This window comes from Pecten maximus, chromosome 19 (genome assembly GCF_902652985.1).
Source record: "Pecten maximus chromosome 19, xPecMax1.1, whole genome shotgun sequence".
Classification (NCBI taxonomy): Eukaryota; Metazoa; Mollusca; class Bivalvia; order Pectinida; family Pectinidae; genus Pecten; species Pecten maximus.
Window position 1 is genome coordinate 31,094,639 of NC_047033.1, and position 27,201 is coordinate 31,121,839.

The 27,201-nt window shown below is 36.6% G+C and overlaps 1 protein-coding gene across 1 annotated transcript in view; it reads left to right on the forward strand.

Annotated features, from left to right (window-relative positions):
- Positions 1-2,342: 2,342 nt before the first annotated feature.
- The window catches only part of LOC117317531, a 39,510-nt gene continuing 14,651 nt past the window's right edge, over positions 2,343-27,201 (forward strand). The window contains exons 1-2 of the mRNA XM_033872346.1: positions 2,343-2,635; positions 10,966-11,124. Coding sequence (XP_033728237.1) covers positions 2,347-2,635; positions 10,966-11,124 — 448 coding nt within the window. The 5' untranslated portion in view covers positions 2,343-2,346. The remainder of the gene's footprint in view (positions 2,636-10,965; positions 11,125-27,201) is intronic.

The following is a 27,201-nucleotide window of genomic DNA, read 5'->3' on the forward strand; positions in this document are numbered from 1 at the left end:
CGAACGTTCATTAAATTAAACCATCATTAAAGTATCATTCAGCCTTAAAATGATTCATTAAATTTCTAATGATAGATTAGTTAATGAATCATTAAAAAAATATGTTGTTGGAAAGGTCATTTAAGGGATCATTAACAAATTAAGGTTTAATGAAGACTAAATGACGGATCCACAATTAAACCATCATTAACTGTGGGAATTCCCTCTTCCCACAATACAATATGCGTAAGCATCCTGGAAACTTGTAAGCTACAAAGATGGCAAGAGGAAAAAAAATACTCAGTTATTTAACGACCGTATGTTTGTGAATTTTCCTGTAAACCAATGACAATAATAAATAAGTTATGTTCGTGTAATGTTTTAATGATACAACCTTTAATGGACATAGGAAATTAGGTTATTTAAGCTTTAGTTGTTTTAGAAACATAATGAAACAGGTTATATAACATATACATTAAGCGCTCTTGTTGGCCCGGATGGAATCACGGAGGTGTCTTATGTGGGAGGAGACGGGAGTATACGTAGGAAAGTACATAGTCAGGAAGGGCAGGTAGCCTTATTTACCCTTTTCACGTCCGATCGGGGAATCAAAAGAGTGCGATATCCACTTTGCCACCCGACCACCCTAGAATATGATTATTCTGTTCAGATATAATTTAATATCTTAATGATTTCCATTTTTACAAAATAATATTTTAAGCTTGCCTCATTGACGAGAAAATTTTAAAAACATGATTTCGTTCAATGTTACGAGAGGTTATATTTGGTCTTTATACATTCATTGTCACATATTCCCTTCCGATTGACAAAAGTTGGCTCGTTCTGAGTCGGAGACTGAATACAAATCCGTGTTCCAGAAAAAAAAAATACACGGATGCTAGCTAGTGGTTGTAGTTTCCAAATGGTATAATCTTAATTATCCTGCTAAATGTGAACACTGCATGGGAAGATATTCGAAAGAGCTCAGGTTCTAACGTGATGCATTCGCTATTATGTTGCTACACTTTGTAATGTACCTTTCTGTTTTGTATTGATTTAAACATATTCTTATGGCCGTAAGTCAAAGCAAAAAGGACTTGGCACAAGTCATAACAACATTATTAAAGCCCTGTCCATAAGAATTACAAAGGTTTAAGAACAAACAGAGAGTGTGAAAGTCATCAATTGAATGTTTTTTGAAACATTGGTCTCCGAAGATTCAAAAGATATAAATTCACATAATTATTATGATTTTTAGAAATGTATGTGAATTGTGACATATGAAGAGAGGCAGTTTTACACTTTGAAATATGCGGGACATAACTGTTGAAACCATACCCATGATGTTTTGATGACCATCCCTGTCCTATCATGACTCAAACCGAATAACACTGGAAACAGCATTCCGTTATACCTATTTACCATACTGAAGTACCGATACTAATTCATTTTCGTATTTCCTTCATCGATATGCACCAATGTCACATTATATCTATTTTTCATTACATAGAAGTAATGAAAGGAAACACATGTTTATTCCCGTACTGACTATAGTAAAACAGAGTTACCACTTAAGGGGTGTTACCTATATTTTACTCCTATTCATAAGTCTCTCCATTTATTCTCTTACTAAATCTACGGTTAAAAACGATGTCTTCTGGACAAAACCGGTATCTCGCTCAGACTTCGTTTTCGGTATAATCATCAGACAAAAATCTCGATGGGATAGCTGACTGTGCCGTCTTCTAAGTACATAAAACATAATATTCATCGCCATTTCCAGTAATGATGGTTTAATGAAGCCCCCAACCATCTTTAAATATCGGTGATTTAATTAAACTTTAATGAGCCACTAATCATTGATTAGCATTAATGAACGTTTGTGCAACGTCATAACATTGCAAATGACGTCATGACATTTAATAAAGGTTAAATGAAGGTTAAATTCATCATTATCTTTTAATGAACATTCGAACAACCGGCCCCTGATATTTGGCATGTAGCATGCTCTCACTGATGAAGGACTAGGAAGTTTGTTCAAATGAATGACTTTGTCCATGATTTAAGTTTGGAAGACTTGAACTGGTCAGAATATTTAAAAAAGACACCTTTACAAATAACAGCGTGGCCCTGATATCTTATATCTGGTGTGTGATACACTTTTTCTTAATAACGTTAATGTATAAAAAGGATCACTTGATAGCAGGTGAGCGATTCAGGCCCATTGGGTCTTTGTTTTGTTCATAACCTGTTTTGGTTCTGCATTTAGTTGTTAAGTTTATACTCAAGCATGTATAGTTTCTAGTCAAAATTGCAGCAGTTATATTGGTATTTTACAAATGTTTGATTTTATTTTTAGCAAACGAAATGGTTATTTCGACGCATCAGCTAATATATGAGGCACATGAAGGATCTGTAGCAGCACTCATAGACTGTAACGTGCATCCTGTACCAACCAGTATTGAATGGAAAAGAGACAAAATAACACCACCAAAGACAAGAGTTGTTATGGACAATCATAAATACTTTTATAGTGTAGAAGCGCCTACACTTGTGATAAGAAACCCAAACAAACCAGTGGATGAAGGTTACTACCAATGCACGGCAGAAGCCAATGGAAAATCAGTGGATGGAGATGTTGTACAACTTAAAGTGTGTAAGTATACATTTGTATATTACATCTGAGTGAAATTTAAAAAATCTTCTTCCCAAGACCCAAATAAGGTAGAATCAAGTCATAGATGGAAGGGTCTTAAGGTACTTTACCACAATTTTGATGGTATACACATGTTGGCCCTGACTGAAACCCTTGGGGGATGGGCGGGGCCAAAAAGGGTCAAATTAACTGAAATTTCAAACATCTTCTCAAGACCCTCATAAGGTAGAATCAGATACATGTATTCTCTAATATAGAAGGGTCTTAAGGTGTTTTACCAAAATTGTGTTTTTCATTACCCTGGAATCGCACGTTTGCCCCTTGAGAGGGGGTAAGCTTTACTATAGTTCATATAGGAAAATTATATTTTTGACTATCATTTGTTGGATTTCTTGTTTAAATAATGCTGGCAATTCTAGCTTATAGATTTATAATAGCTGGGCAAACAGGATCAAATTGACAGAAATATTTCAAAACTTATGTGACTATTAAGGCCCATGGGCCTCTTATTAGGAATTCTGGTAATACATGTAGAACTGACCTACCTGTTAACTGGCTGTTTATAAATTATTTTCCCAACAGTTGCTGTCGAACCAGGAGTGAGCAGAGCAAACACCAACATAACAAGGTCAGTTGATAAGGTTACAAACTGAAATATCAAGGATAGTGATTAAAATCTATCAAGGTGTGTATTTATTGTGGGAGTTTTCAATGGTGGTTATATCTCAAATGATAAAATCATAAAACACGACATATCCTGAAAACAAACAGAATTTTTGTTAAGGTTTTTAATAACAACACAGTATTTTCATAATCACTCAAAAACAGCATATGTTTCGTTCCATTATCAATGGTTTTATTTACAGTATTTGATATTGTGTTTCTTATTTTTCTATTACAGACATTCGTCCTTGACAGAGCATGAACTGAACCAGCCAACACAAGGTATTAATTTTTAGGTCATCTGACCCAAAGGGTCAGGATGACCTATAGTCATCATGCTTCGTCCGTCGTCGTGCGCCGTGCGCCGTGCGCCGTGCGCCGTGCGCCGTCCGCCGTGCGTAAACTTTTCACATTTCAATCTTCTTCTCAAGTTCCACCAGTGGGATTGAGCTGAAACTTGCCTGAAATGATCCTGTGATGGTCCTGACCAAGTGTTGTTATTTTTCGGGTCAGTCCGAAATCCAAGATGGCCACCATAGCCGCCATTTTGAAAACACATTTTAAACTTCTTCTCAAGTTCCACCAGTGCTGTTGGGCTGATACTTGCCAGAAATGATCCTGAGATGATCCCGACCAAGTGTTGTTATTTTTCGGGTCGGTCCGAAATCCAAGATGGCCGCCATAGCCGCCATCTTGAAAAACACATTTTAAACTTCTTCTCAAGTTCCACTGGTGCCATTGAGTTGAAACTTGCCTGAAATGATCCTGATATGATCCTTACCAAGTGTTGTTATTTTTCGGGTCGGTCCGAAATCCAAGATGGCCGCCATAGCCGCCATCTTGAAAAACACATTTTAAACTTATTCTCAAGTTCCACTGGTGCCATTTAGCTGAAACTTGCCTGAAATGATCCTGACATGTTTACGACCAAGTGTTGTTACTTTTCGGGTCAGTCCGAAATCCAAGATGGCCGCCATAGCCGCCATCTTGAAAAACAAATTTTAAACTTCTTCTCCAGTTCCACTGGTGCCATTGAGCTGAAACTTGCCTGAAATGATCCTGATATGATCCCGACCAAGTGTTGTTATTTTTTGGGTCGGTCCGAAATCCAAGATGGCCGCCATACCCGCCATTTTGAAAACACATTTTAAACTTCTCAAGTTCCACCAGTGCTGTTGGGCTGAAACTTGCCAGAAATAATCCTGAGATGATCCCAACCAAATGTTGTTATTTTTCAGGTCGGTCCGAAATCCAAGATGGCCGCCATAGCCGCCATCTTGAAAAACACATTTTTAAACTTCTTCCCAAGTTCCACCAGTGCCATTGAGCTGAAACTTGCCTGAAATGATCCTGATATGTTTCCGACCAAGTGTTGTTATTTTTCGGGTCGGTCCGAAATCCAAGATGGCCGACATAGCCGCCATCTTGAAAAACAAATTTTAAACTTCTTCTCAAGTTCCACTGGTGCCATTGAGCTGAAACTTGCCTGAAATGATCCTGATATGATCCCGACCAAGTGTTGTTATTTTTTGGGTCGGTCCGAAATCCAAGATGGCCGCCATACCCGCCATTTTGAAAACACATTTTAAACTTCTTCTCAAGTTCCACCAGTGCTGTTGGGCTGAAACTTGCCAGAAATAATCCTGAGATGATCCCAACCAAATGTTGTTATTTTTCAGGTCGGTCCGAAATCCAAGATGGCCGCCATAGCCGCCATCTTGAAAAACACATTTTAAACTTCTTCCCAAGTTCCACCAGTGCCATTGAGCTGAAACTTGCCTGAAATGATCCTGATATGATCCTGACCAAGTGCTGTTATTTTTCGGGTCGGTCTGAAATCAAAGATGGCCGCCATAGCCGCCATCTTGAAAAACACATTTTAAACTTCTTCACAAGTTCCACTGGTGCCATTGAGCTGAAACTTGCCTGAAATGATCCTGATATGATCCCGACCAAGTGTTGTTATTTTTGGGGTCGGTCCGAAATCCAAGATGGCCGCCATAGCCGCCATCTTGAAAAACACATTTTAAACTTCTTCACAAGTTCCACCAGTGCCATTGAGCTGAAACTTGCCTGAAATGATCCTGATATGATCCCGACCAAGTGCTGTTATTTTTCGGGTCGGTCCGAAATCAAAGATGGCCGCCATAGCCGCCATCTTGAAAAACACATTTTAAACTTCTTCACAAGTTCCACTGGTGCCATTGAGCTGAAACTTGCCTGAAATGATCCTGATATGATCCCGACCAAGTGTTGTTATTTTTCGGGTTGGTCCGAAATCCAAGATGGCCGCCATATCCGCCATCTTAAAAAAACACATTTTAAACTTATTCTCAAGTTCCACTGATGCCATTGAGCTGAAACTTGCCTGAAATTATCCTGATATGATCATGACCAAGTGTTTTTATTTTTCGGGTCTGTCCGAAATCCACGATGGCCGCCAAAGCCGCCATTTTGGAAACACATTTTAAACTTCTTCTCAAGTTCCACCAGTGCTGTTGGGCTGATACTTGCCAGAAATAATCCTGAGATGATCCCGACCAAGTGTTGTTATTTTTTAGGTCAGTCCGAAATCCAAGATGGCCGCCATAGCCGCCATCTTGAAAAACACATTTTAAACTTCTTCTCAAGTTCCACTAGTGCTATTGAGCTGAAACTTGCCTGAAATAATCCTGACATGATCCGGACCAAATGTTGTTATTTTTCGGGTCGGTCCGAAATCAATGATGGCTGCCATAGCCGCCATCTTGAAAAACACATTTTAAACTTCTTCACAAGTTCCGCTGGTGCCATTGAGCTGAAACTTGCCTGAAATGATCCTGATATGATCATGACCAAGTGTTTTTATTTTTCGGGTCTGTCCGAAATCCAAGATGGCCGCCAAAGCCGCCATTTTGGAAACACACTTTAAACTTCTTCTCAAGTTCCACCAGTGCTGTTGGGCTGATACTTGCCAGAAATAATCCTGAGATGATCCCGACCAAGTGTTGTTATTTTTTAGGTCAGTCCGAAATCCAAGATGGCCGCCATAGCCGCCATCTTGAAAAACACATTTTAAACTTCTTCTCAAGTTCCACCAGTGCTATTGAGCTGAAACTTGCCTGAAATGATCCTGACATGATCCCGACCAAGTGTTGTTATTTTTCGGGTCGGTCCGAAATCAATGATGGCTGCCATAGCCGCCATCTTGAAAAACACATTTTAAACTTCTTCACAAGTTCCACTGGTGCCATTGAGCTGAAACTTGCCTGAAATGATCCTGATATGATCCCGACCAAGTGTTGTTATTTTTCGGGTTGGTCCGAAATCCAAGATGGCCGCCATATCCGCCATCTTGAAAAACACATTTTAAACTTCTTCAGTTCCACTGGTGCCATTGAGCTCGAAATTGTTGAGGATGTTAAGGAAGGAGGGCAAACAATTCAAAGTTTTTACGAGGCCAAAAAAATAACAACACTTTGTCAAAGTGTTGTTATTTTTTTGGCCTCGTAAAAACTTTGGCATGGCAGCAATGGCGGCCATTTTGTAACATGATTGCGCAATCATGGTTTTCCTGAACAACACCTATTTCAAACTTCTTCTCAAATTCCACACCGTGGGATTCAGCTCTAACTTACCAGAAATTATCCTTAGATGGTCCAGACCAAGTGTTATTATTTATTGGGTCGGTCAGAAATCCAAGATGGCCACCATGGCCAACAGTGCCACTATATACTTGCTACAGAGAATGCATACTACAATAATATAAGGGTTTTAATTTAGAGTCAGATGACCGTTAAGGCCCCTGGGCCTCTTGTTATTGTTTTCTTCCATACACATTCACTGAGGTGATATGAAATTGGACATACACATTCGTAATTTGCTCGGTCAACCATACACACCCGACGCTTAGGTGATATAAAATTGGACGATGAATATAAAAAGATAAGGTCATCATCATTAGATAGTCGGCTGTTCAGATCGTACTTCTTCGTTGTCAATGGTTCTTTGTCTGCAGATGCACATCAATAAAAAAATTAGTGTTGCTATTTTCTGAAAAGGACTGCATACCTCTCAAGGTCAAATGTTGACAAACTGGAGATCTCCATGTTTTAGGACTTGCATATGCTGATTGGTGGGGCTAAAATGGGTCAAATTGACTGAAATTTCAAAAATCTTTTTCTCTACTATCGGATATTATAATCAAACACTCTTCATAGATGAAAGGGTCTTAAGGTGCTTTAGCAAAATTGTGAATTTTATGACCCTGGGGTCTCATGTTTGCCCCTGGGGAGGGAGTAAATTTTAATATAGTTTATGTAGGGAAATCACATTTTTGAAAATTATTTCTTGGATTTCTATTGGGATTCATTCTAGCTTGGTTAACATTATTAGTATTGGAGGAAAGCTTAATGGTTTCCACATGTTGGCCCCGACTGACCCTTTAAATTGATGGGTTGGGCCAAAATGGGTCAATTAAATTAACTGAAATATATTTCAAATCTCAGGTGACTGTTAAGGCCTATGGGCCTCGTTTTATTTATTAGCTCACCGTGGCGCCCAGCGTCTGCTGTCCATCCGTCAACAATTGACTTCTACTTCATAACCCTTATTGGAATTAAACAAAACTTGACTGGTAGCATCGTTAAGGTTTGGGGATTTAAAATTGTTCAAATGGTGGGGCTTACCCTGCGGGGGCCTGAAATCAGGGGCCAAAGGAGGTCGATTTGGCTGAATTGATATAAACGACTTCTTCTCTGAAACTAAGCAATGGATATCGTTCATAGATGTCTGGTAGCATTGTTATAGATTTTGAATTCTTATTTGTACAAATAGTGGGGCTGACCCCACGGGGGCCCGAGGGCGGGCCAAAGGGGTAATTTGTTTAAACGACTTCTCTGAAATGAATGAAGAATGGATATCACTCATATTTGACTGGTTACACCCCTATGAGGTAGGGATTCAAAACTGTACAAATAGGGTGCTGCCCCCGTGAGGGGAGGGGGGCTTAGGGGCAGGGTCAAAAGAGGTCCATTTGGCAATATTGATATTAACAACTTCTATTGGACTGAGCAATGTTTGACATTTATATTTCAGTGGTAAAATCCCTAGGTAGCTGGGATTTTAATTCATACAAATGATGAGGATAACCCCAGGGGCCTTAGGGACAGGTAAAATAGGATCAATTTGCCTTTAATATTGCTATAAACAAATTTCAGGAAGTACAGTAATCAATAGATATCACCAATATTTCACTGGTAGCATCCCTAGGGGGTTGGGATTCAAAATTCAAATGTTACAGGGGTCAAAAAGGTTAAAATCTTTAAATGACTTCTCAATAAAGAAGAGGCCAAGATATTTGATATTAGGTCCATAGTATGCTGTGGTAAAGGGCTACCAAGTTTGTTCATATGAATGACCTTAACCGTCATTCAAGGTCACAGGGTTAAATATGCAAAAAATCTTTTACACAAGTTCTTGATAACCGACACTTTATCACTAGCCCTCCACCTCTGGGTTGCGAGTTCGAAACCTACGTGGGGCAGTTGCCAGGTACTGACCGTAGGCCGATGGTTTTTCTCCGGGTACTCCGGCTTTCCTCCACCCCCAAAACCTGGCACGTCCTTAAATGACCCTGGCTGTTAATAGGACGTTAAACAAAACAAACCAAACAAACCAAACCATCTTGATAACCAAAAGGCCAACAGACCTGATATGGAGTTTTAAGCATTGTTTGGTAAAGGGTTATAAAGACTGTTCAAATGATTGACCTTGACCTTAATCCAAGGTTACAGGGGTCAAATATGCTAAAATATATCAAAACTCGCAGGTGACCGTTAAGGCCCAGTGGCCTCTTTCGTTATATTTTTGGAACCATCGAGATACAGGCCCTCTGACCTCTTGTTTAAATATATATATATATATAATTTTGGTTGCCATGGTAACCTAGCCAGTATACACAGATTTTGTGTTCTGGCTAACGTCTCATCAGTCCTTAGATAAAGTATGTTCAAACTTGCTTAAGTTTTGGAACTTATTATTGTCTACTTTCTAAGACATCCGGTATTTCCAGAACCGTTGCCATGGAAATATTGAGATATTTTCTCATTAGGCTGAATATTACATGTACATGTACACGTTTTTTGGAGGGTAGCAAATACAACAGTGCTATGCCATGGTGGCAAATGAGAGGTAGTGGGGTATTAGTTGACTTACAGTTCTAGTTTGTATTTGCTATTTTCCTGTAGACCTCTAATATATAACTTAAGACAGGTGAAATGTGAAGGTTCATGCCCTAAAATTATATCATAGGTAGTTTTGAGGATGGATATTATAAGCAGCATTAATGATTATCAAACTATTTTGGGGCTTTTTGTGCTATTAGTCAAAACTCTCCAAGAGAAAATACTTCTGATGGTATTATAGATGGGATCCAAATGGGATTTAAACATTTTCGGTCAGTACGAAATCCAAGATGGCTTATGGCAACCATCTTGAAAAAAACTCATTTTAAACGTCTTCTCCAGTTCCGCTGTTACCATTGAGTTTAAAACTGGTTTGAATGTTAAGGAAGGGGAGTCAACAAAATTTTGTTACATTTCAAACCTGGTAACAACTTTTGCATGGTAGCCATGGTAGCCATTTTGTACATATTTTAAAACTTCTTCTCAAGTTCCACAAGTGTGATCCAGCTCTATTTTATCTGAAATAATTGAGATGGCCAAGACCAAGTACTTTTATTTGTCGGGTTAGTCCAAATCCATCATGGCAGCCATCTTGAAAAACTCATTTTAAACTTCACCTCAGCCTCCACCTATACCGTTGGGATACAGCTCAAATTTGCCTGAAATAATCCTGAGATGGTTTCAAAGGTTGTTATTTTCGGAGTGGGTCAAAATCAAAGATGGCCGTTATCTTAGAAAACACCATTTAAACTTCTTTTCTTGTTTCACCGATGTCATTGAGTTGGAAATTGGTAGGAATGAGCTCAATCTTGCTTGCCTGAAATGATCCTGAGATGGTCCTGACTAAGTGTTGTTATTTTGTGGGTTGGTTAGAAATCCCAGATGGCTGCCGTGGCCAACAGTACCACACTACTTGCTACTGAGTATGCATGCTACAATAGTACAAGGGTATTTAGAGTCCGATGGTCATTAAGGCCAACAGGCCAGTCTAGCTGTTGTAGATGGGGTTTGAAACAAAGGGTTTTTTGCCAGTCTACATCATACATTTGAAATGACACCATGAAGTAATATAAGACAACATTACAAATCTATGTAACTCACTCGTGATTTTATACCAAATGCTACAGTGAGGTCAAACCCCTTCTTTTATGCTGGCTTCCTTCTTCATTGCTGTTATCGTTATTCTCACTCAATCTTTTCAATACAAATCTTTGTAAATTAAACAGTTTAAGTATGAACTTGAAGCATATATCCATCGGCATTGTTTATTCTACTTTAATGAGGTCACTGAGATTTCAGGGTCAAAGGTCAACTGTGTACAAAATTTCCAACACCATCTTGTCCAGAACATATATTTTGAACACTATCAGATAACTTGATGAAGTATATATGCAGGATCTACAGGCATTGTGCATTGTACTTTAATTATGTCAGTTTAACTGTCATTTCTAGAGTTAGAATGCTGAATATTGGATACAAAGATACTATATGGTTTGTTTACAGCCATGCATGCTTCTGTCGACCAAGGTAGCCAGCAGATGTCATTTCAAATACCACAAGACATTGATTTAAAGAGACGAAAGTCAAAAAAAGATGTTTCTGATACATTTGAAAGAGTTACTCGGGCCAAAAAACGAGCGAAGACAGGAGAATTTGGAAAAGGTAAGTTCAAACATCCTACCTGTAGGACTGAGCTCTAACTTACCTAAAATTATGACAGCATACATTAAATATAAAACTCATTGAATATGGGATCAAATCATCTGCTTATGTTGTGTTGATGTTATGTAAGAGCTGATACATATATTACTATAGTCACACTTACAATGTAGTTTTCTTGTCAAAAATAATATCAGTATTAAAAGTCAGATGACCATTAAAAGGAAGGCAGTATCAACTCATTACTGTTATAACGCTATCAGCATGATTTTACCATACAGGTGACAGTGAGACATGTGTCAGATTGTGTATAAGATAACTATAAAGGTGTGTATATCTATATCAATGTATTTTACACATTCTGACAAATATCTCCCTGACTTGTTTATATAGACAGTGAAAACTGTGTCAGATTGTATATAAGACATCTATATAGATATACACAAGACAGTGAGACCTGTGTTGGTTTGTGTATAAGACATCTATATAGGTATACATAAGGTATAGTAAGACCTATGTCAGATTGTGTATAAGACATCTATATACATATATATAAACAGGACAGTGAGACATGTTTCAAATTGTGTATAAGACATCTATATAGATATACACAAGACAGTGAGACCCGTGTTGGTTTGTGTATAAGACATCTATATAGATATACACAAGACAGTGAGACCCGTGTTGGTTTGTGTATAAGACATCTATATATATGTACACAAGAGAGTGAGACCTGTATTGGATTGTGTATAAGACATCTGTATAGATATACAGAAGACAGTGAGACCTGTGTCAGATTGTGTGTCTGTGTTATACTATCAGATACAGACAGTGTTATACTACCTGATATAGACAGGGTTATACTACCTGATATAGACATTGTTATACTACCTGATATAGACTGCGTTATACTACCTGATATAGACAGTGTTATACTACCTGACATAGACAGTGTTATACTACCTGATATAGACAGTGTTATACTACCAGATAAAGACAGTGTTATACTACCTGATACAGACAGTGTTATACTACCTGATATAGACAGTGTTATACTACCTGATACAGACAGTGTTATACTACCTGATATAGACAGTGTTATACTACCTGATATAGACAGTGTTATACTACCTGATATAGACAGTGTTATACTACCTGATATAGACAGTGTTATACTACCTGATATAGACAGTGTTATACTACCTGATATAGACAGTGTTATACTACCTGATATAGACAGTGTTATACTACCTGATATAGACAGTGTTATACTACCTGATATAGACAGTGTTATACTACCTGATATAGACAGTGTTATACTACCTGATATAGACAGTGTTATACTACCTGATATAGACAGTGTTATACTACCTGATATAGACAGTGTTATACTACCTGATATAGACAGTGTTATACTACCTGATATAGACAGTGTTAAACTACCTGATATAGACAGTGTTATACTACCTGATATAGACAGTGTTATACTACCTGATATAGACAGTGTTATACTACCTGATATAGACAGTGTTATACTACCTGATATAGACACTGTGTTATACTACCTGATATAGACAGTGTTATGCCTACCTGATATAGACAGTGTTATACTACCTGATATAGACAGTGTTATGCTATACAATTATAGCCTTTTGATGAGGTCGATGCATGGTTTTATTGACCGAAGAAAAATTATCGACCGAGGACGAAGTCCGAGGTTGATAATTTTTCTTCGGTCAATAAAACCATGCATCGACCGAAATCTAAAGGCTATAACTGTTTTATTATTTTTCTTGGTTTTGTGTTCATCAAATAAGTCACCTCACGTGTCAATTCCAAGTGTCTTTGTATTCCGTGTCTGTATGATAAGAGAGTAGATTTTTTGTACAGTTCTCCGTTTTTGTTCCTCATTTCAAGATAAAAGTTAGCCAGGGCCTCATCTAGCTCGGAGATTTCATACGTTTCAAACTCCGCAGAAAGACTTTTACTTGTAAGGTATTCTCTAAATACTCGCACTGCCGTCGTGGTAACTCTTTTCGTGTTTGCCGCATCTGCATTGTTAAAGATTCTGTCTTTTTCATCCACTGACAGAGAAGCAAACCTGTCAGCCATTTCGACTCGTCTCGTCTGCGATTGTTTACAATCAAGATCACGCTAGACGCTTGACTGTTTATTTCAGTGCCCTTCTGAATCAAACGCTCAAATGACTAACATGCTCTGATGCTCTGCCGCGGTTTTTTCCCGATCTATTTATAGATGGATAGGTCAATCAACTTTTTCAATCAACTTTTATCGGTCGATCACTGTTTTAAGGATGGTCACGTGGGGTCTCAACGTCCAATGATATTGGCGCAAAAACTAACTAAAATAATAATACCTGATATAGACAGTGTTATACTACCTGATACAGACAGTGTTATACTACTTGATATAGACAGTGTTATACTACCTGATATAGACAGTGTTATACTACATGATATAGACAGTGTTATACTACCTGATATAGACAGTGTTAAACTACCTGATATAGACAGTGTTAAACTACCTGATATAGACAGTGTTAAACTACCTGATATAGACGGTGTTATACTACCTGATATAGACAGTGTTATACTACCTGATATAGACGGTGTTATACTACCGGATACTGACAGTGTTATACTACCCGATATAGGCAGTGTTATACTACCTGATATAGACAGTGTTATACTACCTGATATAGACAGTGTTATACTACCTGATATAGACAGTGTTATACTACCTGATATAGACAGTGTTATACTACCTGATATAGACAGTGTTATACTACCTTATATAGACAGTGTTATACTACCTGATATAGACACTGTTATACTACCTGATATAGACAGTGTTATGCCACCTGATATAGACAGTGTTATACTACCTGATATAGACAGTGTTATGCTATACAATTATAGCCTTTTGATGAGGTCGATGCATGGTTTTATTAACCGAAGAAAAATTATCGACCGAGGACGAAGTCCGAGGTTGATAATTTTTCTTCGGTCAATAAAACCATGCATCGACCGAAATCTAAAGGCTATAACTGTTTTATTATTTTTCTTGGTTTTGTGTTCATCAAATAAGTCACCTCACGTGTCAATTCCAAGTGTCTTTGTATTCCGTGTCTGTATGATAAGAGAGTAGATTTTTTGTACAGTTCTCCGTTTTTGTTCCTCATTTCAAGATAAAAGTTAGCCAGGGCCTCATCTAGCTCGGAGATTTCATACGTTTCAAACTCCGCAGAAAGACTTTTACTTGTAAGGTATTCTCTAAATACTCGCACTGCCGTCGTGGTAACTCTTTTCGTGTTTGCCGCATCTGCATTGTTAAAGATTCTGTCTTTTTCATCCACTGACAGAGAAGCAAACCTGTCAGCCATTTCGACTCGTCTCGTCTGCGATTGTTTACAATCAAGATCACGCTAGACGCTTGACTGTTTATTTCAGTGCCCTTCTGAATCAAACGCTCAAATGACTAACATGCTCTGATGCTCTGCCGCGGTTTTTTCCCGATCTATTTATAGATGGATCGGTCAATCAACTTTTTCAATCAACTTTTATCGGTCGATCACTGTTTTAAGGATGGTCACGTGGGGTCTCAACGTCCAATGATATTGGCGCAAAAACTAACTAAAATAATAATACCTGATATAGACAGTGTTATACTACCTGATATAGACAGTGTTATACTACCTGATATAGACAGTGTTATACTACCTGATATAGACAGTGTTTATACTACCTGATATAGACAGTGTTATACTACCTGATATAGACAGTGTTATACTACCTGATATAGACAGTGTTATACTACCTGATATAGACAGTGTTATACTACCTGATATAGACAGTGTTATACTACCTGATATAGACAGTGTTATACTACCTGATATAGACAGTGTTATACTACCTGATACAGACAGTGTTATACTACATGATATAGACAGTGTTATACTACCTGATACAGACAGTGTTATACTACCTGATATAGACAGTGTTATACTACCTGATACAGACAGTGTTATACTACCTGATATAGACAGTGTTATACTACCTGATACAGACAGTGTTATACTACCTGATATAGACAGTGTTATACTACCTGATACAGACAGTGTTATACTTACCTGATATAGACAGTGTTATACTACCTGATATAGACAGGTGTTATACTACCTGATATAGACAGTGTTATACTACCTGATATAGACAGTGTTATACTACCTGATATAGACAGTGTTATACTACCTGATACAGACAGTGTTATACTACCTGATATAGACAGCTGTTATACTACCTGATATAGACAGTGTTATGACTACCTGATATAGACAGTACATGTTATACTACCTGATATAGACAGTGTTATACTACCTGATATAGACAGTGTTAAACTACCTGATATAGACAGTGTTAACTACCTGATATAGACAGTGTTATACTACCTGATATAGACAGTGTTATACTACCTGATATAGACAGTGTTATACTACCTGATACTAGACAGTGTTATACTACCTGATATAGACAGGTGTTATACTACCTGATATAGACAGTGTTATACTACCTGATATAGACAGTGTTATACTACCTGATATAGACAGTGTTATACTACCTGATATAGACAGTGTTATACTACCTGATACAGACAGTGTTATACTACCTGATATAGACAGTGTTATACTACATGATATAGACAGTGTTATACTACCTGATATAGACAGTGTTATACTACCTGATATAGACAGTGTTATACTACCTGATACAGACAGTGTTATACTACCTGATATAGACAGTGTTATACTACCTGATATAGACAGTGTTATACTACCTGATATAGACAGTGTTATACTACCTGATATAGACAGTGTTATACTACCTGATATAGACAGTGTTATACTACCTGATATAGACAGTGTTATACTACCTGATATAGACAGTGTTATACTACCTGATACAGACAGTGTTATACTTACCTGATATAGACAGTGTTATACTACCTGATATAGACGGTGTTATACTACCTGATATAGACAGTGTTATACTACCTGATATAGACAGTGTTATACTACCTGATATAGACAGTGTTATACTACCTGATACAGACAGTGTTATACTACCTGATAAAGACAGTGTTATACTACCTGATATAGACAGTGTTATGCCACCTGATATAGACAGTGTTATACTACCTGATATAGACAGTGTTATACTACCTGATATAGACAGTGTTAAACTACCTGATATAGACAGTGTTAAACTACCTGATATAGACAGTGTTATACTACCTGATATAGACGGTGTTATACTACCTGATATAGACAGTGTTATACTACCTGATATAGACAGTGTTATACTACCTGATATAGACAGTGTTATACTACCTGATATAGACAGTGTTATACTACCCTGATATAGACAGTGTTATACTACCTTATACAGACAGTGTTATACTACCTGATATAGACAGTGTTATACTACCTGATACAGACAGTGTTATACTACCTGATATAGACAGTGTTATACTACCTGATATAGACAGTGTTATACTACCTGATATAGACAGTGTTATACTACCTGATATAGACAGTGTTATACTACCTGATATAGACAGTGTTATACTACCTGATACAGACAGTGTTATACTACCTGATAAGACAGTGTTATACTACCTGATATAGACAGTGTTATACTACCTGATATAGACAGTATGTTATACTACCTGATATAGACAGTGTTATACTACCTGATATAGACAGTGTTATACTACCTGATATAGACAGTGTTATACTACCTGATATAGACAGTGTTATACTACCTGATATAGACAGTGTTATACTACCTGATATAGACAGTGTTATACTACCTGATACTAGACAGTGTTATACTACCTGATATAGACAGTGTTATACTACCTGATATAGACAGTGTTATACTACCTGATATAGACAGTGTTATACTACCTGATATAGACAGTGTTATACTACCTGATATAGACAGTGTTATACTACCTGATACAGACAGTGTTATACTACCTGATATAGACAGTGTTATACTACATGATATAGACAGTGTTATACTACCTGATATAGACAGTGTTATACTACCTGATATAGACAGTGTTATACTACCTGATATAGACAGTGTTATACTACCTGATATAGACAGTGTTATACTACCTGATATAGACAGTGTTATACTACATGATATAGACAGTGTTATACTACCTGATATAGACAGTGTTATACTACCTGATATAGACAGTGCTATACTACCTGATATAGACAGTGTTATACTACCTGATATAGACAGTGTTATACTACCTGATATAGACAGTGTTATACTACCTGATATAGACAGTGTTATACTACCTGATATAGACGGTGTTATACTACCTGATATAGACAGTGTTATACTACCTGATATAGACAGTGTTATACTACCTGATATAGACAGTGTTATACTACCTGATACAGACAGTGTTATACTACCTGATATAGACAGTGTTATACTACCTGATATAGACAGTGTTATACTACCTGATATAGACAGTGTTATACTACCTGATATAGACAGTGTTATACTACCTGATATAGACAGTGTTATACTACCTGATATAGACAGTGTTATACTACCTGATATAGACAGTGTTATACTACCTGATATAGACAGTGTTATACTACCTGATATAGACAGTGTTATACTACCTGATATAGACAGTGTTATACTACCTGATACAGACAGTGTTATACTACCTGATATAGACAGTGTTATACTACCTGATATAGACAGTGTTATACTACCTGATATAGACAGTGTTATACTACCTGATATAGACAGTGTTATACTACCTGATATAGACAGTGTTATACTACCTGATATAGACAGTGTTAAACTACCTGATATAGACAGTGTTATACTACCTGATATAGACAGTGTTATACTACCTGATATAGACAGTGTTATACTACCTGATATAGACAGTGTTATACTACCTGATATAGACAGTGTTATACTACCTGATATAGACAGTGTTATACTACCTGATATAGACAGTGTTATACTACCTGATATAGACAGTGTTATACTACCTGATATAGACAGTGTTATACTACCTGATATAGACAGTGTTATACTACCTGATATAGACAGTGTTATACTACCTGATATAGACAGTGTTATACTACCTGATATAGACAGTGTTATACTACCTGATATAGACAGTGTTATACTACCTGATATAGACAGTGTTATACTACCTGATACAGACAGTGTTATACTACCTGATATAGACAGTGTTATACTACCTGATATAGACAGTGTTATACTACCTGATATAGACAGTGTTATACTACCTGATATAGACAGTGTTATACTACCTGATATAGACAGTGTTATACTACCTGATATAGACAGTGTTATACTACCTGATATAGACAGTGTTATACTACCTGATATAGACAGTGTTATACTACCTGATATAGACAGTGTTATACTACCTGATATAGACAGTGTTATACTACCTGATATAGACAGTGTTATACTACCTGATATAGACAGTGTTATACTACCTGATATAGACAGTGTTATACTACCTGATATAGACAGTGTTATACTACATGATATAGACAGTGTTATACTACCTGATACAGACAGTGTTATACTACCTGATATAGACAGTGTTATACTACCTGATATAGACAGTGTTATACTACCTGATATAGACAGTGTTATACTACCTGATATAGACAGTGTTATACTACCTGATATAGACAGTGTTATACTACATGATATAGACAGTGTTATACTACCTGATATAGACAGTGTTATACTACCTGATATAGACAGTGTTATACTACCTGATATAGACAGTGTTATACTACCTGATATAGACAGTGTTATACTACCTGATATAGACAGTGTTATACTACCTGATATAGACAGTGTTATACTACCTGATATAGACAGTGTTATACTACCTGATATAGACAGTGTTATACTACCTGATATAGACAGTGTTATACTACCTGATATAGACAGTGTTATACTACCTGATATAGACAGTGTTATACTACCTGATATAGACAGTGTTATACTACCTGATACAGACAGTGTTATACTACCTGATATAGACAGTGTTATACTACCTGATATAGACAGTGTTATACTACCTGATATAGACAGTGTTATACTACCTGATATAGACAGTGTTATACTACCTGATATAGACAGTGTTATACTACCTGATATAGACAGTGTTATACTACCTGATATAGACAGTGTTATACTACCTGATATAGACAGTGTTATACTACCTGATATAGACAGTGTTATACTACCTGATATAGACAGTGTTATACTACCTGATATAGACAGTGTTATACTACCTGATATAGACAGTGTTATACTACCTGATATAGACAGTGTTATACTACCTGATATAGACAGTGTTATACTACCTGATATAGACAGTGTTATACTACCTGATATAGACAGTGTTAAACTACCTGATATAGACAGTGTTATACTACCTGATATAGACAGTGTTATACTACCTGATATAGACAGTGTTATACTACCTTATATAGACAGTGTTATACTACCTGATATAGACACTGTGTTATACTACCTGATATAGACAGTGTTATGCCACCTGATATAGACAGTGTTATACTACCTGATATAGACAGTGTTATACTATACAATTATAGCCTTTTGATGAGGTCGATGCATGGTTTTATTGACCGAAGAAAAATTATCGACCGAGGACGAAGTCCGAGGTTGATAATTTTTCTTCGGTCAATAAAACCATGCATCGACCGAAATCTAAAGGCTATAACTGTTTTATTATTTTTCTTGGTTTTGTGTTCATCAAATAAGTCACCTCACGTGTCAATTCCAAGTGTCTTTGTATTCCGTGTCTGTATGATAAGAGAGTAGATTTTTTGTACAGTTCTTCCTTTTGTTCCTCATTTCAAGAAAAATTAGCCAGGCGCCCATCAAGCTCGGGATTCCTTATTTCAAACTCCGCAGAAGACTTTACTGAAGGTATCTCAAATACTCGCACTGCCGTCGTGGTAACTCTTTTCGTGTTTGCCAGCATCTGCATTGTTAAAGATTCTGTCTTTTCATCCACTGACGAGAAGCAAACCTGTCAGCCATTTCCGACTACTCGTCTCGTCTGGCGATTGTTTTACAATCAGATCAAGCGCTAGACGCTTGACTGTTTATTTCATGCCTTCTGAATCAAACGCTCAAATGAGCTAACATGTCTGATGCTCTTGCCGCGGTTTTTTTTTCCCGATCTATTTATAGATGGATCGGTCAATCATCACTTTTTAATCAACTTTTATCGGTCGTCAACGTTTAAGGATGGCACGTGGGTCTCACGCAATGATATGCGCAAAATAATAAAATAATACTACCTGATATAGACAGTGTTATACTACCTGATACAGACAGTGTTATACTACCTGATATAGACAGTGTTATACTACCTGATATAGACAGTGTTATACTACCTGATATAGACAGTGTTATACTACATGATATCGACAGTGTTATACTACCTGATATAGACAGTGTTATACTACCTGATATAGACAGTGTTATACTACCTGATATAGACAGTGTTAAACTACCTGATATAGACAGTGTTATACTACCTGATACAGACAGTGCTATACTACCTGATATAGACAGTGTTATACTACCTGATACAGACAGTGTTATACTACCTGATATAGACAGTGTTATACTACCTGATACAGACAGTGTTATACTACCTTATACAGACAGTGTTATACTACCTGATACAGACAGTGTTATACTACCTGATATAGACAGTGTTATACTACCTGATACAGACAGTGTTATACTACCTGATATAGACAGTGTTATACTACCTGATACAGACAGTGTTATTCTTCCCGATATAGACAGTGTTATACTACCCGATATAGACGGTGTTATACTACCTGATATAGACAGTGTTATACTACCTGATATAGACAGTGTTATACTACCTGATATAGACAGTGTTATACTACCTGATATAGACAGTGTTATACTACCTGATACAGACGGTGTTATACTACCTGATAAAGACAGCGTTATACTACCTGATATAGACAGTGTTATGCCACCTGATATAGACAGTACATGTTATACTACCTGATATAGACAGTGTTATACTACCTGATATAGACAGTGTTAAACTACCTGATATAGACAGTGTTAAACTACCTGATATAGACGGTGTTATACTACCTGATATAGACAGTGTTATACTACCTGATATAGACAGTGTTATACTACCTGATACTGACAGTGTTATACTACCCAATATAGACGGTGTTATACTACCTGATATAGACAGTGTTATACTACCTGATATAGACAGTGTTATAACTACCTGATATAGACAGTGTTATACTACCTGATATAGACAGTGTTATACTACCTGATATAGACAGTGTTATACTACCTGATATAGACAGTGTTATACTACCTGATATAGACAGTGTTATACTACCTGATATAGACAGTGTTATACTACCTGATATAGACAGTGTTATACTACCTGATATAGACAGTGTTATACTACCTGATATAGACACTGTGTTATACTACCTGATATAGACAGTGTTATACTACATGATATAGACAGTGTTATGCCTACCTGATATAGACAGTGTTATACTACCTGATATAGACAGTGTTATACTACCTGATATAGACAGTGTTATACTACCTGATATAGACAGTGTTATACTACCTGATATAGACAGTGTTATACTACCTGATATAGACAGTGTTATACTACCCTGATATAGACAGTGTTATACTACCTGATATAGACAGTGTTATACTACCTGATATAGACAGTGTTATACTACCTGATATAGACAGTGTTATACTACCTGATATAGACAGTGTTATACTACCTGATATAGACAGTGTTATACTACCTGATATAGACAGTGTTATACTACCTTAATAGACAGTGTTGTACTACCTGATATAGACAGTGTTATACAACCTGATACAGACAGTGTTATACTACCTGATATAGACAGTGTTAAACTACCTGATATAGACAGTGTTATACTACCTGATATAGACAGTGTTATACTACCCTGATATAGACAGTGTTATACTACCTGATATAGACAGTGTTATACTACCTGATATAGACAGTGATATACTACCTGATATAGACAGTGTTATACTACCTGATATTAAGTGTTATACTACCTGATATAGACAGTGTTATACTACCTGATACAGAAATTGTTATACTACCTGATACAGACAGTGTTATACTACCTGATATACACAGTGCTATACTACCTGATACAGACAGTGTTATACTACCTGATATAGACAGTGTTATAATACCTGATATAGACCGTGTTTTACTACCCGATATAGACAGTGTTAAACTACCCGATATAGACAGTGTTATACAACCTGATACAGACAGTGTTATACTACCTGATATAGACAGTGTTATACTACTTGATATAGACCGTGTTATACTACCTGATACAGATGGTGTTATACTACCTGATATAGACAGTGTCATACTACCTGATACAGACAGTGTTATACTACCTGATATAGACAGTGTTATACTACCTGATATAGACAGTGTTATACTACCTGATATAGACAGTGATATACTACCTGATATTGACAGTGTTATACTACCTGATATTAAGTGTTATACTACATGATATAGACAGTGTTATACTACCTGATATAGACAGTGTTATACTACCTGATACAGACAGTGTTATACTACCTGATATAGACAGTGCTATACTACCTGATATAGACATTGTTATACTACCTGATATAGACAGTGTTATAAATACTAACCTGATATAGACAGTGTTATACTTCCTGATATAGACAGTGTTATATTACCTGATATAGACAGTGATATACTACCTGATATTAACAGTGTTATACTACCTGATATTAAGTGTTATACTACCTGATATAGACAGTGTTATACTACCTGATACAGACATTGTTATACTACCTGATACAGACAGTGTTATACTACCTGATATAGACAGTGTTATACTACCTTATATAGACAGTGTTATACTACCTGATATAGACACTGTTATACTACCTGATATAGACAGTGTTATGCCACCTGATATAGACAGTGTAATACTATCTGATATAGACAGTGTTATGCTATACAATTATAGCCTTTTGATGAGGTCGATGCATGGTTTTATTGACCGAAGAAAAATTATCGACCGAGGACGAAGTCCGAGGTTGATAATTTTTCTTCGGTCAATAAAACCATGCATCGACCGAAATCTAAAGGCTATAACTGTTTTATTATTTTTCTTGGTTTTGTGTTCATCAAATAAGTCACCTCACGTGTCAATTCCAAGTGTCTTTGTATTCCGTGTCTGTATGATAAGAGAGTAGATTTTTTGTACAGTTCTCCGTTTTTGTTCCTCATTTCAAGATAAAAGTTAGCCAGGGCCTCATCTAGCTCGGAGATTTCATACGTTTCAAACTCCGCAGAAAGACTTTTACTTGTAAGGTATTCTCTAAATACTCGCACTGCCGTCGTGGTAACTCTTTTCGTGTTTGCCGCATCTGCATTGTTAAAGATTCTGTCTTTTTCATCCACTGACAGAGAAGCAAACCTGTCAGCCATTTCGACTCGTCTCGTCTGCGATTGTTTACAATCAAGATCACGCTAGACGCTTGACTGTTTATTTCAGTGCCCTTCTGAATCAAACGCTCAAATGACTAACATGCTCTGATGCTCTGCCGCGGTTTTTTCCCGATCTATTTATAGATGGATCGGTCAATCAACTTTTTCAATCAACTTTTATCGGTCGATCACTGTTTTAAGGATGGTCACGTGGGGTCTCAACGTCCAATGATATTGGCGCAAAAACTAACTAAAATAATAATACCTGATATAGACAGTGTTATACTACCTGATACAGACAGTGTTATACTACTTGATATAGACAGTGTTATACTACCGGATATAGACAGTGTTATACTACCTGATACAGACAGTGCTATACTACCTGATATAGACAGTGTTATACTACCTGATACAGACAGTGTTATACTACCTGATATTGACAGTGTTATACTACCTTATACAGACAGTGTTATACTACCTTATACAGACAGTGTTATACTACCTGATACAGACAGTGTTATATTACCTGATATAGACAGTGTTATACTACCTTATACAGACAGTGTTATACTACCCGATATAGACAGTGTTATACTACCTGATACAGACAGTGTTATACTTCCCGATATAGACGGTGTTATACTACCCGATATAGACGGTGTTATACTACCTGATATAGACAGTGTTATACTACCTGATATAGACAGTGTTATACTACCTGATATAGACAGTGTTATACTACCTGATACAGACAGTGTTATACTACCTGATAAAGACAGCGTTATACTACCTGATATAGACAGTGTTATGCCACCTGATATAGACAGTACATGTTATACTACCTGATATAGACAGTGTTATACTACCTGATATAGACAGTGTTAAACTACCTGATATAGACAGTGTTAAACTACCTGATATAGACGGTGTTATACTACCTGATATAGACAGTGTTATACTACCTGATATAGACAGTGTTATACTACCTGATACAGACAGTGCTATACTACCTGATATTGACAGTGTTATACTACCTGATACAGACAGTGTTATACTACCTGATATTGACAGTGTTATACTACCTTATACAGACAGTGTTATACTACCTGATACAGACAGTGTTATACTACCTGATACAGACATTGTTATACTACCTGATACAGACAGTGTTATACTACCTGATATAGACAGTATTATAATACCTGATATAGACAGTGTTATACTACCTGATATAGACAGTGTTATACTACCTGATATAGACGGTGTTATACTACCTGATACTGACAGTGTTATACTACCCGATATAGGCAGTGTTATACTACCTGATATAGACAGTGTTATACTACCTGATATAGACAGTGTTATACTACCTGATATAGACAGTGTTAAACTACCTGATCTAGACAGTGTTATACTACCTGATATAGACAGTGTTATACTACCTGATATAGACAGTGTTATACTACCTGATATAGACAGTGTTATACTACCTGATATAGACACTGTGTTATACTACCTGATATAGACAGTGTTATACTACCTGATATAGACAGCGTTATATTACCTGATATAGACAGCGTTATACTACCTGATATAGACAGTGTTAAAGTACCTGATATAGACAGTGTTATACTACCTGATATAGACAGTGTTATACTACCTGATATAGACAGTGTTATACTACCTTATATAGACAGTGTTATACTACCTGATATTGACAGTGTTATACTACCTGATATAGACAGTGTTATACTACCTGATACAGACAGTGTTATACTACCTGATATAGACAGTGTTATACTACCTGATATAGACAGTGTTATACTACCTGATATAGACAGTGTTATACTACCTGGTACAGACAGTGTTATACTACCTGATATAGACAGTGTTATACTACCTGATATAGACAGTGTTATACTACCTGATACAAACAGTGTTATACTACCTGATATAGACAGTGTTATACTACCTGATATAGACAGTGTTATACTACCTGATATAGACAGTGTTATACTACCTGATATAGACAGTGTTATACTACCCGGTATGGACAGTGTTATACTACCTGATATAGACAGTGATACCTAATATAGACAGTGATACCTAATATAGACAGTGTTATACTACCTGATACAGACAGTGTTATACTACCTGATATAGACAGTGTTATACTACCTGATATAGACAGTGTTATACTACCTGATATAGACAATACTATACTACCTGATCAAGACAGTGTTATACTACCTGATATAGACAATGTTATAAAACCACCTGATATAGACAGTGTTATACTACCTGATATAGACAGTGTTATACTACCTGATACAGACAGTGTTATACTACCTGATATATTCAGTGATATATTACCTGATATAGACAGTGTTATACTACCTGATATAGACAGTGTTATACCACTTGATATTGACAGTGTTATACCACCTGATATAGACAGTGTTATACTACCTGATATAGACAGTGTTATACTACCTGATATAGACAGTGTTATACCACCTGATATTGACAGTGTTATACTACCTGATATAGACAGTGTTATACTACCTGATATTGACAGTGTTATACTACTTGATATAGACAGTGTTATACTACCTGATATTGACAGTGTTATACTACCTGATATAGACAGTGTTATACTACCTGATATAGACAGTGTTATACTACCTGATATAGACAGTGTTATACTACCTTTTATACACAACACACCAAAACAGTATGAAAGTCAAAAATGTATTGAATGGAACCAATAACTTGTTCAGGCTCATATTAAATATTACCTAAAGGTTTTGGCATTCTTAGGGGCTGCTCATTCTTACAACTAAATAACATCAACTAACAATATTACATAATAAATTTTTACTCGCTACTAAAAAGATACACCTAAACAATTAAGATACTAATTATACTATAGGGGCATGCAACCCCCAAGCTAGAGCGATCATAGCTTAGCTAGCTATGACTAATAGAGAGGAGATAAACCTAGCTTGAGCGACCTCAAGCCACAGAGTAAGCAGTTGGTAGCTAAAAAGCAGGCAGTTCTGCTAAGACTGTTTCAGATGGGGCGACCCCCGAGCTTGGGCGATCCCAAGCATATCATCTACATAAGAAATAAATACACAAAATATGATATAATGAATTGGGGGCAAGAAATTCCCCGAATTTAAAAGTGCTAATATCACGGCGTGATAAATTCATTACTGTGAGTGATATCCTCTAACTATTCCTTACTAAGAAGAGCAGCCCAAAATAAAAATAAAAATGTGACAGCTTGCATTGTAACAAAATAAAGCTTATAATTAACCAACACAGATGTACAAAAAGGTGCTGCGAGCCGGCTGCCCC